Genomic DNA, 15,505 nt, shown 5'->3' with positions numbered 1-15,505 from the left:
TTTTGCTCGACTCCTTGCTGTCCGCACATTTTGGGATATTCGAAAGTTTTTTGGGTGAGCTCTGCTCTGACGCCGAAGCCGGGGCTTCGGGCTCCTCCTGGCTGGTTGCTTCTTCCCGGAAAGTTTTATGCGCTTCAAATTGAAATATTTCCATAGAGCTTTGCATACTCTAAGGTAGTGAGGGTATAGTTTGTTCTGGTAGTCTTTCTAAATAATTTTAGAGAATATATAACATTAAAATAATTTCTATAATTATTTTAATCAATATATTATTATCTTTTTATATTTTCAAGTGCATTTAATAGCCTTTATAGAAAATCAAAACAAAAGGCCTTATATAAAAAATAAGGCCCCAATCAAAGCTGGGATCAGCACAGGAAACTGAGACCATTTTCTTTTGCCTCTCAATAACTCACACTGCCACAAGACTTTTCTTGGGAAATTGATACAAAGGATTGGAAAATGGGAAAAATAGAGAGAAAATGTTAAAGATAACCTGAGGTATTATTAATTAATTTTGAGCAAGAGTAAGAGTAGCAGAGATTCCTCAGGGTATCGAATACTCATCCTCCATTAGCCAGATTCCCTTCCATCACTCCTGGCTAATTGCACGCATAGCCACAGCCACCAACTTGGTCAGTGATTTGGCCCATTCCGCCCCCGCACTTTGCCTCTAAAGCCAACAATTTTGTGGGGCACGCGTCGATGCGTAAACCACGCAATGTGTTATGCATCCCTTGGGCCAACCGAGGAAACCAAAAACTAAAACCAATACCTGCGGTATTCCACCCTCCCCTGCTCCCAGCTGGCCCCTGATCCTGTCCAGAATGCGTATGTTATTAATCCCAGGCAATCTATTAAAAATGTAAAATGCATGAACCCAGAGACAATTGCAATGGCGAGCAGGTCAAAGTCTTTTGGGGAAATGTCTGAATGTCTGGCGCACCACACGTAGCTACTAAGCAGGGCGACACTGGGAGAAGTTTACTTAACTATTACAAGTAGAAACAAATACTCTCCACCAAAGTTTCTTTCAGTGTTTTATAGTCTTTTCCGTGTTCCGGGTTGCGGACTCCGGAGACGAACCGTGCGTGCCCCGGTGACTGCCGCTTTGGTGGCAAGTCAGTCGATTTGTGCAGCGTCTCCGGGTGATGCATTATTTACGCGACGGTTCTTGTTTATTGATGTTTGTCTGTCCCTGTCTCTGTGTCTACCTTAGTCCCTGGCCCAGTCCCTGGCCGCGTGGCTGTCGCACTGTCTGCTTCACTGTACCGTATACACCGTGTATCTCTGCTGCAGGTTGGTTGTGCTTGGCTGGGCCACCCCTCGGCCCAGGGTCTTACTATACTTTTACCTTACTACCTGGCTTTCACCCCAAAATACTTACATATTCATGAGGGTTGCGGCAACAAAGTAGCCAAAAAAAAAAATAAGAAAGAAAAGAAGCTAAAAAGGAAATGTCTTCGCATGTATTGCCAAATAAAAATTGCGGTTCAAGTTCGTTGGCTGTGTTCTGGGTGAATCGTGAATCCTCTCGTTACCCTTGTTATCCCTCGGTGATGCGGCCACTTCTGGGAGTTCAATCCTCTTCTGGTTCAGCTTCTCAGCCTTGTTGGTGGCGTCGATCCGTGTACATATTTGCCAATTGCGATGCAGCAATTTGCTGTTTAAATATGCCCACTTAATTGAGTTTAATTGTGTGTGCACTAAGCAGTCCGAAATAAAGCTGGAAAAAATATTTGATCTTGGCGACCGTCACTCTAATTTTCTAACGAATCGATACCAAATAACAGGCTTACTTTGCAGTCTGTGGGCGGCAAACAAAGGACCTAAAGGAGCTTATTAAAATTTATATATTTAAATAGCATTTACCGCTATCCCAACCCCTCTCTCAGACAAACAGCCCCTGTTATCCAATCCCCTTTGGAATCCCTTGCAATTTGTTGAGGCCCAAGGCGGCATAGATGAAAGTTTTCCAACTGCCACTGCCCCCTAACTCGCACTCAGTCGCACTTTTTGCACATACTTTGGCCACAACTCAGACCTGAAATTGACAAAAGGGGTAGTTGACAGACACTCACACATACACACATACGCGGGGGTGGTGGTGGGAGGCAAGCAACTAGACAGAAAAAACAATTTCACGGTTATTCCTGGCAAATATGAAAAGTAAAATGTAATAGCCCCAACCACTGACAAACATGACAACAACTTCAACTTCAAGTTTAGCGCAACGCAGTGGCGAGCGGGGTGAAAGCCACCCCCTCAGGGGTCGGGCAAAGGGGTCTAGCAGCAGCATCGTAGCTTGTCAAGCGGAAACGGAAGTCAGACACTTACATATGCGCGCGTAACTTTACGCCCATCGTCGTCGATGAGTTGTTGCTGCTGATTTGGTATTTTTCATCTCTCCTTTTTGCAGATACCCTGATTCGAGAGGGTAGGATAAACTTTAGAAAACTTATATCATTCTTAATAAAGTTATTATAATATTTAAAGCATTTCAAGGCTTGTTAAATAGAAGGATGTTTGGCAATAGCATTGTTAGAAGAATAATCTTAAATTTTCTACTGTACGCAGTTTCTAATAGGACTTTCTTTGTAAGCTTCTAACAAATCTTAATATATTTCCAATTTTTTACTATTAATTGGCACATATATATATTTTTCCCAGAAGCCATAGAGTATTTCTAATATGCTATTACCGAACTTATTTTTTCCTTTTTAAATTTGTTCGATTTCGTTTTTCGGGGTCTGGGGAGCAGGGCTCTTAGCCGGGGGCATATTTCAACAGTTGCCAGTTATGTAGCTGCTGTCATAATATTGGCATGCATATATCATTCTGACGGTCTATAAAAATTTCCACACCCAACCAGGAAAGGAAACCAGAGCCATTGCGATCCAAGGGTTGATTTCAGTTGTCGTCGCACTGTTGCACTTGTCATAGATATGCCCCGTGGAAATGGAGTGGGGGTGGGGGGCGGAGGCAACACTTAGGGGTTCGGGTAAATGGGGGGTTTGGTCGTTTTATTCTCGCTTTTTGAAATGTAATAAGCCTCGATGGACTATCGCTTATTTTGATCCTAAGTGGTTGATAATAAATTGTTAGTGAAAAATGTGAAAACCATCTGTGGGGGTAAGAATTGTGTGCGTTCTGGGAGGGGGAGAGTCATCCCTTTCAGTGCCATTTTTGGAATTGGAAAAGTACCAGGCCGACAAATCACGACTGGAATGCGAATGCCAGCCGTTTTTATTAGGCACGTTCACGAATAAGAGACACCTCTAAGCCCACCTGGTTTCCCCCTTTGCATTTGCACCTGCATGTCCCGGAGGTAACATTTTTATTAATATTTAATATGAGTTTTGCAAACTTTCTCCACCTCCGCTAATCCCCCCGCACATCAACCCTCATAAAAGGCAACTTTTCGCACAACTGACAACTCAATTCAGCATTACTCGAAGCGTAAAACCCCCAGAATACAGTTTTATTCCATCATACCCCCATTTTCGAGCCCCCATCCCTTGCACGTGCCAAATATTTTGTCCAATCTCTGAGATACATCCCCGCCATGCAAAATCCGGGGGACTGTAGTGTGTGGATTTCCAACAGGGCACGCATGCGAAGAGCGGTCATAAGATAGACATAGAAAAGCTTAAAAGCTTATCACCGAATATCATTGATCTGCGGTCACCTTGGATAAGTGAACGAAACATCACGCGATTCTTATCTATGTTTTTGCATATCGAGATAAGAGTGCCGTTATGTAAAAGCTTTTTCTCTAGCATAGTTAGGGCTAGATTTGCATAGGAGAGCTTTGACATTTTTTGACGAGCTTGAAAGCAATACGGCTGCAATTGTAAGCCAAGTTTAATAAATATTTAAATTGTGCTGAAAATTAAATAAAATCAAATCCCAGACGAATTATCGGGATTCATTTAATAAGTGTTTAGTTATTTTATGCCAGGTATGTTATAAATTCAGTGCAGTGCAGTTTTTTTTTTCATGAATTTATTACCCCCCAGTGCCACGTGCCAGTGCGGCTAGTACCAAATTATGTAAGCGGCTAGCACCAGTTTTTTTTAATCGGCTAGTACAGGATTATGTAATCGTCTAGCACCCTATTATGCAACCGGCTATCTGGAGGCCGAAATGGATGAAATATGGGAATTAACTAGTGCAGAGATTCGACGCGGGATCGCAATCTTTTGATAAATATTTTTGGATTCGACGACAAGCCCCCTTTTCGCTACACGGAGAGAAAACTCCAGCGAATTATTGATAAATTTGTAACTATAAGAAGTGCAATTATGTGAATATTGGCCTGCTGAATTTTATTCAAAGCTCAAATCCCTTTTGTTAATTATGAAATTATTCTGCGGAAAGAAAGAATATTGTATCTTAATTCGAATTTTGCACACCCTTCAGTTTTTTTAAATAATTAATATCTTAATATCCGTTGTTATTTTATTATAAATATATAGATTTATGTAAATATATATATATAAGTGATATGAAAATATAAGGAAAGAATTTAGATTGAATTAAATAATGATAACTTTGCGATAATATTCGAGCATGGCCAGGCTAATTTATTGTTCTATTTAAATTAATAATTATAAACATCTCTAGCTATTCCTGTCCTTGAGCTCAACGGCGGCGAACATCGGTGAGTGAATATCCCTAAATTAAATTTTAATAGTTTTGCGAAGCAAACAGTAAATTTTAGCAAGGCATGAATTGGATAATTTTGGATTGATAATAATTTTAACTAATGAAATCGCAAATTTTATAATTCCTAATTTAATTACTACATTAATCCCAAACGTAGTTAAACTGATTTATTGAAGTTAACCCAATATTTTTAAATCTCTTCTTTATATCTAAATATAAATTTATATATATATATATTAATATGAATTCTAATGAAATTATATAAAGTAGCTGTTAAGGAGAAATTTTATAATGAAATAGAAATACCCAACTGGGAAAAATGAATCAAGTTCGCTCCAATTTAAATTTGAGTGTTAGGAACTCCATGAAGGCTTAAGGCCATTACAGATCCGCCACCGAAACTTCAAATAGCCATGCTGGAACCACAATAGGTATCACATAGGATTGTGATATGGGGCGAATCAAACGTCGTAGATCTCGCCAAGGTCGGGTGGGTTAAGAATAGGGTATAATGAACATCTAATACCCTACGACTGATCAAAGTCATTCTCTCTCTCTTTCTTCTGAGCCTGTTTGCCTTTTAGGTGATTTGTTTCCTTAGTTTTCTTTTGGATTTGAGTCAGTAAGACAATCATCCGGGTTTTCGTTATTAATTTGCATCTAGTTAGTGCACTTAAATTTATTTTGATGATGTGTAGTATGGATACGTGAAAAGAACCACCCCCATCCGTCGAGCTTAGTCTAAGACCACAAGAAGTGCACGCCCTTCACTCCCATCCATACGTCCCCAAGGTATATCCTCTGGACCTTGCAGTAGATCTTGCAATTTGGTTCTGTTTAACTACAGCCCGTACACCCCCACGTTAGAAGTTGGCTAACAACGTAGGGAGTTCGAACCACACCCACACATTACAGGACTCCATTAGATGTCACTCTCCTCGAGGACTCTACTGCTACGTCTAGTTCCTGCATAACTGTGTAATGAAAAATTTTCCAGCATTCGCCATGGCCACGCCTCCACCGCCCACTGGCTCAGCACGAGCCAGACACTTTGGGGGTGTTGCGATTTTCGTGAATCCTGCCACCCTCACAGATGGAAACTAAACATAAATCATAAATATTTTAAAGTTTAAAATTACCAGTGGCAAAAACAATCAATGCAGCAGCCAACAACCACCCACCGCCCACTGCCTTCTGTCCTCTGCCCCGCCCACTTTTGAGGCCCTGCGGCATTTTTTGAGGCAGTCCCCAAGCTCTGTCACACAGCTGTCAGCATTTGGCAAGGGGTTGCAGGAGGGCTTTGACATTTAGGAGGAGGTGGAGGCGGGGGTGGCGCAATCAGCGCTAATCTAATGAGTGTCAGTGTTGCATGTGGCAAGTGTAGTTGGAACAATATACGCCGTTGTTCAGCAGGTGTTTCCCAACTCCCAAAGGATATGCGTTTGTCACTGAAGAAAAAATTACAAAGTGTAAAAATTAAAATTAATTTTCGTTCATAATTTTTTAAGGTTTATATAAGTTTATAAGGAAACTATTAATATAATATTCTATAATAAAGAAATCTTAAAATATGGAATAAAATTAATATTATCATAACCACTTTTAATACTTCACCAACTACCTTTCTTATTTTATTTCAACATTTAAAATACCTCCATTTCGAAAAACTTATCTCTTCTCCATGGTCTTCTCTTATTTTGTGGCATTTATGAATATTACAGGATACCAGTGACATCTTGTAACTTCTCAAGTATGTAACGGGGCTTTTATGTGCAGTTACCGTTGCCGTTACCGTTACCGTTAGCAACCCAAAAGGAGAAGCGATGGAGAAGAGCTTGCCTGTCCCATCCAGCCGTCATATAAAAATAATTGTTTGCCAGCGCATTCATTACCCATGACAGCTCACTCCGTTCCCAGTGCTCGTGATCCTTGGATCCAAAAGGATATTAAAAATGCAATTTCTGGCCCAAAAAAAGAACCAGGAAGAGGACAGGATAGTAGGGAGGAGGACGCACAAAAAAGTGCGTCTCTCCCACCGCAATACGCATTTGCAAATTGCATTGCCAGGCGGACAAGGACAACAAGGACATCAGTTGGTGCTCGAAGCCGGAGTTGCAATTTCATTTAACGTCTCATCATTGCCGACTTGGACATGAACATCAAATTAAATGCTCGCAACGCAATAAACATTAATAAAAATAAGAATCAAGGTGCACTGTGCGATTCCAGATGGGAATGGAAATTGCTCATAAACAAGTCCATCAAATAAAGTGCACACAGACGGGGCAAATTCTTTTTTTTTCTTCATTTTGTCCAACGCTGACTTTCGGCGTAAAAACCGCAGCACAATATTAACAATGACGCATGGAAACTCACACAGATACTCTCACAGATACCCCATACAAGCGCGAGGACGACAGACAGACACTCACACATGCATACAGAGCAGACTATCAAATTTTAATACGCCATCCTGGCTGTGCCTTTATTTCATAAATTTTTAATGAAATTAAGCGGCAAAGCTTTTTGGGTTTTCGGGTTTCGGCTGCCTCTGTTGTCCTCTGGTGTCTGAGTGTGGCCAGAGTATTTCGAAATAAATCATAAAGAGTGAAATACATAAGTAAGCCAGACGTACGGACTTCAAGGACCAAACGACCGACAGTTGGACATTGTTAGCATACCTTTTTAAATGGATTTTCAACTTTCGAGTTTTCCCTTTTTATTTTTTCGTTAACCACAAAGAAAAGTGCGCCCTGTTAAATTATGAATTAAGCGGTTTTATGCGTCTCTTCTATGTACGAACTATATGCACACAGCCAGCAGGCACACATTCTGGATTTAGTCTTTTGTTTTTAATGAGTACGATTGCAGTGGCTTGAATTTTTAAAAAGGTCAACTAGGACACAATGAGAACTTCCGGGAAAGTTCAAATAGAGATGGTGTGGGTGGTCGGAATTTCTGGGGGAATGAAAGCAAAAAATTGAAAAGTTCAAGAGGTAACCGAAAACAACACCCACAACACGACATTTAAAAATTTCTAAAAAATTTCCTTTTTGGCTCAACAAATAATTCATAAACTTAAGCTGACTAACAGAAGATTGTTTTTATATTTGCTTAAAATATTAATTAAAATCAGCTAATAGTATTTAATATTTGGGGTCGAACTAAAAGTTTTTTACGATAGTAGTTACCCTCACGAGTCACACTCCCCTCCCTAATTTCATTTCTCCAATGCACCCCGAAAAGTATGCAACACAAAAAGAAAAGAGGAAAAATAAAACAAAATGGAGGGAGGCGGCAGCAGACATACAACCGCCCCTTAAACCGGAGGACATGGCTGCCATATGCGAAATCAAAAGTTGTTTATGACTCAATTTGTAGTTTTGAACATGAATTATTGCAGCTGTGCGAGGGGCGAACAGGATAATAAAAAAAGTGGAGACTTATAGAGAGAAGCAAGAAGAAAAAAGAGTAAACACGAATATGTGCTGCACACAAATTTTTGGATGAGGAAAAACTAATTTCGCAAAGAGGAAATTAAATATGGCAAAGTTTGACATATGACAGATTTCTTGTTGGATTTTTATTTTTGGTCTTGTTGTTGGATTTGTTTCATCTGCTCTAGCTGCTTTGTTTCGATTTTATATTCATTTGTGCATGCGAATAATTGAAACATTTCTGGTGGCAAACATGCAAATTTCAATTTCAATTTGCAACCAAACAAAGGCTCAACTCTGCAGGACAATTCAGGTGAAGAGCATATTTTGACAGGCCAAACTGAAATTATTTGAACCGTTGTCATCCGATCTGATCTGTTTCAAGCCCCCCAACCCTACCATTCTGTTCATGGGGGTTTATTTCATTTCATTTGATTTCATTTCCCCAAGTTTGCTTTGTATTTCGTCTGCTGGCCAATTTCGCATATTTTTACAACTTCTCCTCGGCACTTAATTTAGTCAATAACATGCAAATGATTCGCCCAGAGTCTAATTGGAAACGCAAGTCAGCAGTCTGCGAAGTCTGCGACGGCAGACTGCAACTTTTCTTCTAGTTGCGACTCTCTCCGCCGCTCCGCTGCGGCATCCGCATTAAAAGCTGCGGTGCGTCAAACTTATAATCAAGAGGGGATTTCCGATGAAGGCCTTATAAGAGACTGGGCTGGGGGAGACCGTCAGACTGGCTGCGGGGGCGGGACTACAGACTAGAAGACTGATGAGCTACAGCGTTTCTGCATTTCATCACCGCTTCTCGGACAGGGACGTGGCAAGCACACAATGGGAATACAGGGAGAGAAAATATGATTAAATAATATATACTTGAATTTTTGTTATTTTATATAGGAAATAAAAACTAAGCCACCCTTAAATATGGCCAGATATGCCTACATAAAAACTAATTCCAGAAACCCCTTAGCATTTTTTCTCAGTGGTTTAAGTGCCATGTGCAGGCTCAGCCAAGGATGCGCACATTCTTCATCATCAAGTGCTGCTCAGTTGCACGTCTGTGATATGACTCGGTTATTCGGTTGCGGTTACGTATCCTTGCGCCTTTTCCACACTCGTCCCTGTTTACAGTCTGACTGTCAGTCTTGGGTATTCCTTGCCGGGGAGCTCTTATTCGGCTCTTATGGCGCAGAAACGGTGGAGCACTCTCACAATGCCTCGACACTGTTGACACATTCGACTGACAAATGGCCATAAGTGTATAATTGGATAAGAACTGGAATGGCCTGCCTGGAGGTGCCTGCTCGCCCACCTAATCCTTTTCCGAACTCTTTCATACGCGATGCGGGATGCCTGCCCATTCAATCAAATTAGCGCGGAGAGCAATCATCGGACGCAGGAGTTCGAATGGAGGCAAACTAATATTCCTAGCCAAAGCGCTTCATGGCTGACTACTTATCGCTTAATCACATCACTGACTGGCCCGATATCGGGGCATCTGCATAAAACATTTAGCAACATCAAATCGTTACCCGCCCATCCACACACATCAAAGCCAATCAAAATGGCATTTCAATAATATCAGAGCCGTACAATCGCATCAGCAGGAGGGCTGCTGTCAGGGGCGTAGAGATTGCGACTGTGGATAATGGGGGGCGGTGGCAGGGGGGTTGTAATGGAGCGCGCATATTTCGGTTCGGTTCGGTTTTGCGGGTCTGTGAGCTTATGAGTCAGTGAGCAGATGAATTCGTGAGTGCGGGAGTGTGCCTGTGTGCCAAAAACATCAATGGTTCGGTCACAAATATTACAAGACACATACTCACGCAATGGATATAGTATGCGGCGAGAGGGAGAGAAATGCCCAGGACTAGACAGAGACAGACACATCCGGAAATTGTGTCAAAGAAGACTTTCGCTTTCCACCAGAATGTGTCCTTCCACAAATACATATACATATACATATTGTATAGGTTCACGGGTGTGTGGGTGCGTCATAAAGATATTGACAGCCCCATAAAGATAACCGTAGTGGATTGTGAATGGCATGTCAGGGAAGAAATTAGGCTATGTTCACACACTCAGACCCACACTCACACTCGCAGTGGGAGTTCACACCCACTTTCTCTTTCTTTGGAATACCCTTTCCCTTGCGAAACGGCAATCGTGTAAGAATAAACAAATTACAAGCTGGAATAAGAGATGGTTTCTGTATTTATTATTCAGTATGAGGTATAATAATACCCAAAAAGGGGTAACCCGATTACTAAAACTTAAAGTAAGCCTACTGAATAATACTCATAAGATTTAACTATCTTCTGCTTTATTGGATCCTTTGTTTCAGAAAGTAGTGCAGTTTGCATAACTCTACAACACAAAATGTCGAAAGCATTGAAGAGATAGAAGGACTTTGAATTTTTACCGGAAAATAACTATGGCTATTTTTCTAAAACTTTCTATAATTTTGAGTTCAGTCTCTTTCTCAGTCCAGTTCTCACTCCTGTTCTTCTTCCTTTTCGCAGTTGCAGCATTTCTTTTTATCCTTACCTGCATTGGGGTCTGGAAGAGCATCGCACTCGTCGCCATCGCGATCCTTTAGTGGGAACTGCTTGTTGAAGACGGGAGTCCGTCCGTTATCGGGCGAATAGTCGGAAGTTAAATGTGCAGTACAGCGATCGCAGCCCGATTTGCCAGGACTTCCAGGACTCGCCGAACACATACAATCGGCGTCTTTGCCACCCAGTTTGGGTGAACTTCGGTTCGGCTGCGTGGGTATGGAAGGACGATTGGTGCCTACTGATCTCGTGCCAGGTTCATTCTGATTGCCTCCACAATGTGGACAGAGGAATGTAGTTGGAGGCGGAGCCGTTCCTCCACCACACGAGCATGACATGGCTTTTGCTGATGCCACTGGACCAGATTCTTCTTGTTCTGGACAATCCTCCGTATCGCAGGTACAGCAGCCTCTCTTCACTTTTTTCTTTCCAAATAATCCTTCAGGACATTCTTCGCCCGCCAATCCATCAGATAATGGTGCATAGTGGCCCACCAGTTGCTCCTGCTGCCGCTTCAACTTTTCCTCATCATCCTCCTCCTCCTCAGCAGCACAGGAGCACACGGCTCCCTGCTGGCCGCTCTTCGATGTCTTCAGGGCGCTGGAGCAATCCTGCGGCTTCGGCTTTGTTTCCGGGTCACAGTTCTTGGCCTGGTCTTCAGCCTCCTTATTTTTAATTTGGTTATTGCGCTCCTGAACCATTGACATTTGGCCCTTTAAACATTCCTGCATTTTGGCCTCGAACTTCTTTTTCTCCTCCTCCCGCATATTGGGTCCCTGATCATTCTCACAAAAACAACAGCCTGCGGATTTGTTTAGAAGTGACCGAGCCGATGGAGTCGGCTCCACTTTTTTAGCGGCTGGTGCGGATTGCTCCTTAGGTGGCATTGAAGATCCGACACAACCACAGGTGGGCGCTGACTGTTTTGTGGGTACCGGAGCCGCTAACTGTTTTGAGGGTACCGGAGCCGCTGAACCCTCGGATCCCTGTGAACTTTTGGCAGACTGAGATGGAGATGAGCACATGGGACAACAACCGGCTTGGGATGCTTGCGAATGCGTGTTCGCCTGCTTTTCGGCCTCCATCTGCTTCCTAGCAATGTAGCAAGCACAACTTGGATCGTGTTCCGAGAGGACAGTCTGCATTTGCGGGGAATGCTGCGGGGATTGTGGCGGGGATTGCTGCATGGATTGCGGCGGTGGTGAACAGTAACAGGATTGCGGCTGGGGAGGTGGAGCTGGTGCTGCCGCGGCACCTATCCCACAGCCACACGCGCCAGCGCCGGCTTCCGTCGGTTCTGGTGGAGATTGCGGGGACTGCGGCAGTGGTGAACAGTAACAAGATTGCGGCTGGGGAGCTGGTGCTGGTGCTGCCGCAGGACCTTGCCCACAGCCACAGCCGCCGGCGCCGGCTTCTGGCTGAGCTGCGGTAACCACGCAAGGTTTTGGGGCTTCGTACTGCTTGGGTTGAGAGCGATCTTTACGATTACCATAGTTATTTCCTAGCAGGGCGCCACAGGCACAGAGAACCCCCTGCCTTTGGTGGCCTTGTTGCCGCGAATTTCCTTTTTGCGAACTTTTTTCTTTCTTATCATCTTTGGAGCAGGAACATTGGCCACCTTCAAGGTGGGGCGGGGATTGATCTTGAACACAGTTTCCACAGATTCCACAGGTGCCACCTGTTCCGTTCAGAACAGATTTCGCTTCAGATTTTGTAGTCGAAGTCCCAGAGCTAGCGTCGGAGGGAAATTCGCAAATGCATTTGGGAGAAGCACCTCCAGTGGCCGGAGTATGGAACTTTTGCATCACTCCTAATGGGGCGGAATGTTCAGTAGCATGTGTGGCATGACTGGGAACCTTTGACTCGGGTGGTAATCCACATGAACACTGGCACTGGTTTCCTACCCCTGATCCGCCGTCAATTCCAGAATCCATGTTCGCCTCGCTTGTGATTATGAATTCGTTCTTTTCAATAGACGCATTGGCAGGGGTACTTTCCTCCATCCCTCCTGGACTGGGATCGATAACCATATCTTTGCCGTGCTTAGCCAAAAACTCGAACACAACTCCGATGGTCCAGCCGTATCCCGTGAACTGGGCGTTCCCACTCCGATCTCCAGGCTGGCCAAATTCCTTGCAGTTGTACTGGAATGGAGGAGAGGAAAATACAGTCAGGTGTTTTTCATGATTACTAAAAGGAGAGTTTGAAAGGAGAACTTTTACATCTTTTGACATTAAACAGAAGGCAGCTCAAATATGACTTTGAAGAATTTAGGACCTAAAAATATGTTAAATTGTACTTTACCCTCTCAAAAATGCGATTCTCATATTTGTAGGCGGCATAGACGGACTTGGTCCAGTGATGAGCCCATTTCTTGGATATGGCCTTTGACTCTGGAGTTCCCAGATTGTCCAGACCCTCGATAACGATAAACATCATGGGCGGAAAGGAGTTGGGATAGTCCCACTTCTGGTACGAATACTTGTTCATCGTATGAGGCACTCCGCCGTACATCTTGTCGAGATTGTTCGTCTCAATATACTTCATCACCGAGCTGGACACCTTGTCCGTGTCGACTAAAGGAAAAGCCCTGGCCCATAGCGGGGCAAAGTTGGTGCAACAGAAGAAGTTTCTCGGTTTTTTGTTTTCCAGATCGTAGTCCAACCAAATTCCGGCCTCATCGTTCCACATAATGTCGCGAATGGCCTTTACCAGGATGCAAGCCCGTTCCTGGTATTGATCTGCCCTTTTGGTGTTGCCACTTTTGCGATGGAACTCGGCCAGGATCTTGCCGCTCCGGAAGATGATGGCATTCAACTCTACCGGTACAATGGCAGAGGTTCTGGTGTCCGCGATGGTGCCCCGGTTAGATCCATCTGCTGCTACAAACCAGCGGGAACTGAAATCCTGGCCGGATTCACAGGCCGACTTCAGTTGTGTGTATAGAGCCTGTTTGAGTTCCGGCGACTCGATGTGCTCTGCCGTTTCAAGGTCTTCCCTATATGCCTCAGGTCGTGGCCCTGTGGAGCTATCCCGATACTGATACATTGTCCTTCCCTTCACCTTTACCTCATGGTAGTGCAGAAACGTCTCGTACTCGAGTTCAAGTAGGGGCAGGGCTTTGATGGCATATGCTTCGTCCTTTGTTACCTCCACATACGACTTCATCATCATGATCAGCATTGGAGGATTCGACCGACCCGAGCAGTATATCCTTCCACACCCAGGCACAAATCCGTACTGACGAACCAACACCAGGAAGTTGTCAATCATGCCCTTTGCCGTCTCATACATGCCACAGTGCAGCAAGCCACGAACAATCCAAAAGGAGTCCCAGTACCAGTACTCTCTGTGGTTAACCGAGGGAACAATAAATGGCTTGGGTATGTATATAATCGAGAATTGGTCGGGATGTTCTCTGACGTTCTCGTGCACTTTTCGTCCTAGATCCTTCCAAATGGTATTGACATCGGATCCAAATTTCTTCATTTCCGGATCATGAACTTTGGCGAGGAACGGAGGACTACTTTTCCAATCTGTTGGAGTCCAGGGAACCAGATCATTACCAGGCTCATTAAAGTGTTTCTAAAAATAAGAAAGGTAAATTTAAAAATATAAAAAGTATGTATGTTTTACCTCCACAAACATGCCCAAGAAATGGAGGGAACCATCGTTCTTTCGACAATTACTAAACAATTTGAAATCGGCCATGGTTTGGGCTGGAGTGTATATGCAACTCATGTCCACAAAGTGTTTGCAATCGGGAAACAGATTGGACCTTTGAACTGTGTCTAGCAACGGGCCTGTGCAGAAGACTTCCCTGCATTAAATGTAGAAAGTTTTAAAGTTCTTGAGGAAATAAGTTGTGGGATGACAAGGCACCAGGACTTACTTGTTCTGTCCGCCTAAGCTGTGCCCGGCACAGCTACACTTAGCCGCCATATTTTTTTGGACCTGTTAGTGTCTGTGTGTTTTGTCCAAAGGCCAAGAAAGAGAACCGGTTGACTGACATCCAAACCAAGTTCTGACTGGCCAAGTTCTCTGAATTTAACAGAGAAATAACTCATAGGCGACTAGGGTTTCCCACGGCAAATAAATCAAACCAAAAATAAAACATAGTACCAACAGAAACCTCTGTTATATTGACCATTAAAGCAAATTTGTCGACATTTGCCATTAAGAGTCAACAATGCTCGGCCATAAATCAGCGTAAATAGACAGGAAGCGCCTGCGAATCTTCGTCTCCTTCTTCGAGGGCCACACATTTATTTTAAATTACCATAAATGCCCCCTGACCAGAAAACGAAACCGAAAACAGAGCAGCAGGGCGAACTTTGCCTAAAAGCTATTGGCCTCTGTGTCCATTTGTAATTTCCAGACAATTTATCAAACCAGGGTGGGAATAAGGAAAAGGGGCAGGCAGCTGCGGCTTCGGGCCGCAAGTCGGAATGGAAATGGCGCAGAAAATGCGCTTCAAGTGGCCATGGCCATGGCCCTGACCATATCGACTGGATGGATGCTTCAATGGACGGCCGGACGGACAAAATACTTTCTGTAAAGTAAAAATTCTTCGATTTCTGGACAATCAATTGGAAATTAGGTGGGTGGTGGTGTCAGGAGTGTAGGGAGGATGCGGCAATCAGCCGCTGGCACGGCACTTCATAAATTCCTTCGCCGCCTCCACTTTAATGCAACTTTTTGGTATCCGCTTGGGCTTGAGCGTCTTTATGAAAAGTTCTCCGAGAGGAATCGAAGAAACACGGAAATTAGTCATGTCGCATTCGCTTCGCATTCCCTGTCGTCTGCAAAGTTTCAATTGAATTTTTCGTCCTGCAAAAAATG

General features: G+C 43.6%; 1 protein-coding gene and 1 long non-coding RNA gene across 4 annotated transcripts; one reads left to right on the top strand and one right to left on the bottom strand.

Moving 5' to 3' along the window:
* The first annotated feature begins 3,428 nt into the window (after nt 1-3,428).
* Nucleotides 3,429-4,766, top strand: LOC116654776. Of its 3 annotated transcripts, none has more exons than XR_004309993.2 (3): nt 3,559-3,961; nt 4,020-4,283; nt 4,627-4,766. It is a non-coding gene; the product is annotated as an uncharacterized LOC116654776 (long non-coding RNA). The 3 variants fall into 3 exon arrangements; XR_004309994.2 differs by lacking the exon at nt 4,627-4,766 and having other exon boundaries at nt 4,020-4,052; nt 4,112-4,287; XR_004309992.2 differs by lacking the exon at nt 4,627-4,766 and having other exon boundaries at nt 3,429-3,961; nt 4,020-4,287.
* Nucleotides 4,767-10,417: 5,651 nt separating this feature from the next.
* On the bottom strand, nt 10,418-14,714 carry LOC6496433. Its single transcript, XM_001960871.4, has 4 exons — nt 14,556-14,714; nt 14,300-14,483; nt 12,968-14,248; nt 10,418-12,807 (listed from the first exon to the last, which is right to left on the bottom strand). Exons 1-4 carry the CDS (start codon nt 14,603-14,605, stop codon nt 10,603-10,605), a joined length of 3,720 nt encoding a protein of 1,239 aa, XP_001960907.1. The 5' UTR covers nt 14,606-14,714; the 3' UTR covers nt 10,418-10,602.
* Nucleotides 14,715-15,505: the final 791 nt, after the last annotated feature.

Source organism: Drosophila ananassae, chromosome 3L (assembly GCF_017639315.1).
Source record: "Drosophila ananassae strain 14024-0371.13 chromosome 3L, ASM1763931v2, whole genome shotgun sequence".
Taxonomy (NCBI): Eukaryota; Metazoa; Arthropoda; class Insecta; order Diptera; family Drosophilidae; genus Drosophila; species Drosophila ananassae.
Note: the sequence above shows the minus strand (reverse complement) of the source record. Positions and strands in the feature narration are given on the sequence as shown.

Coding starts and splice junctions, on each gene's coding strand:
- LOC6496433 (XM_001960871.4), bottom strand. CDS start 14,605: ATGGCGGCTAAGTGTAGCTGTGCCGGGCACAGCTTAGGCGGACAGAAC. Junction 14,484..14,555: donor AGCTTAGGCGGACAGAACAA/GTAAGTCCTGGT, acceptor CATTTAATGCAG/GGAAGTCTTCTGCACAGGCC. Junction 14,249..14,299: donor TCTTGGGCATGTTTGTGGAG/GTAAAACATACA, acceptor TCTTATTTTTAG/AAACACTTTAATGAGCCTGG.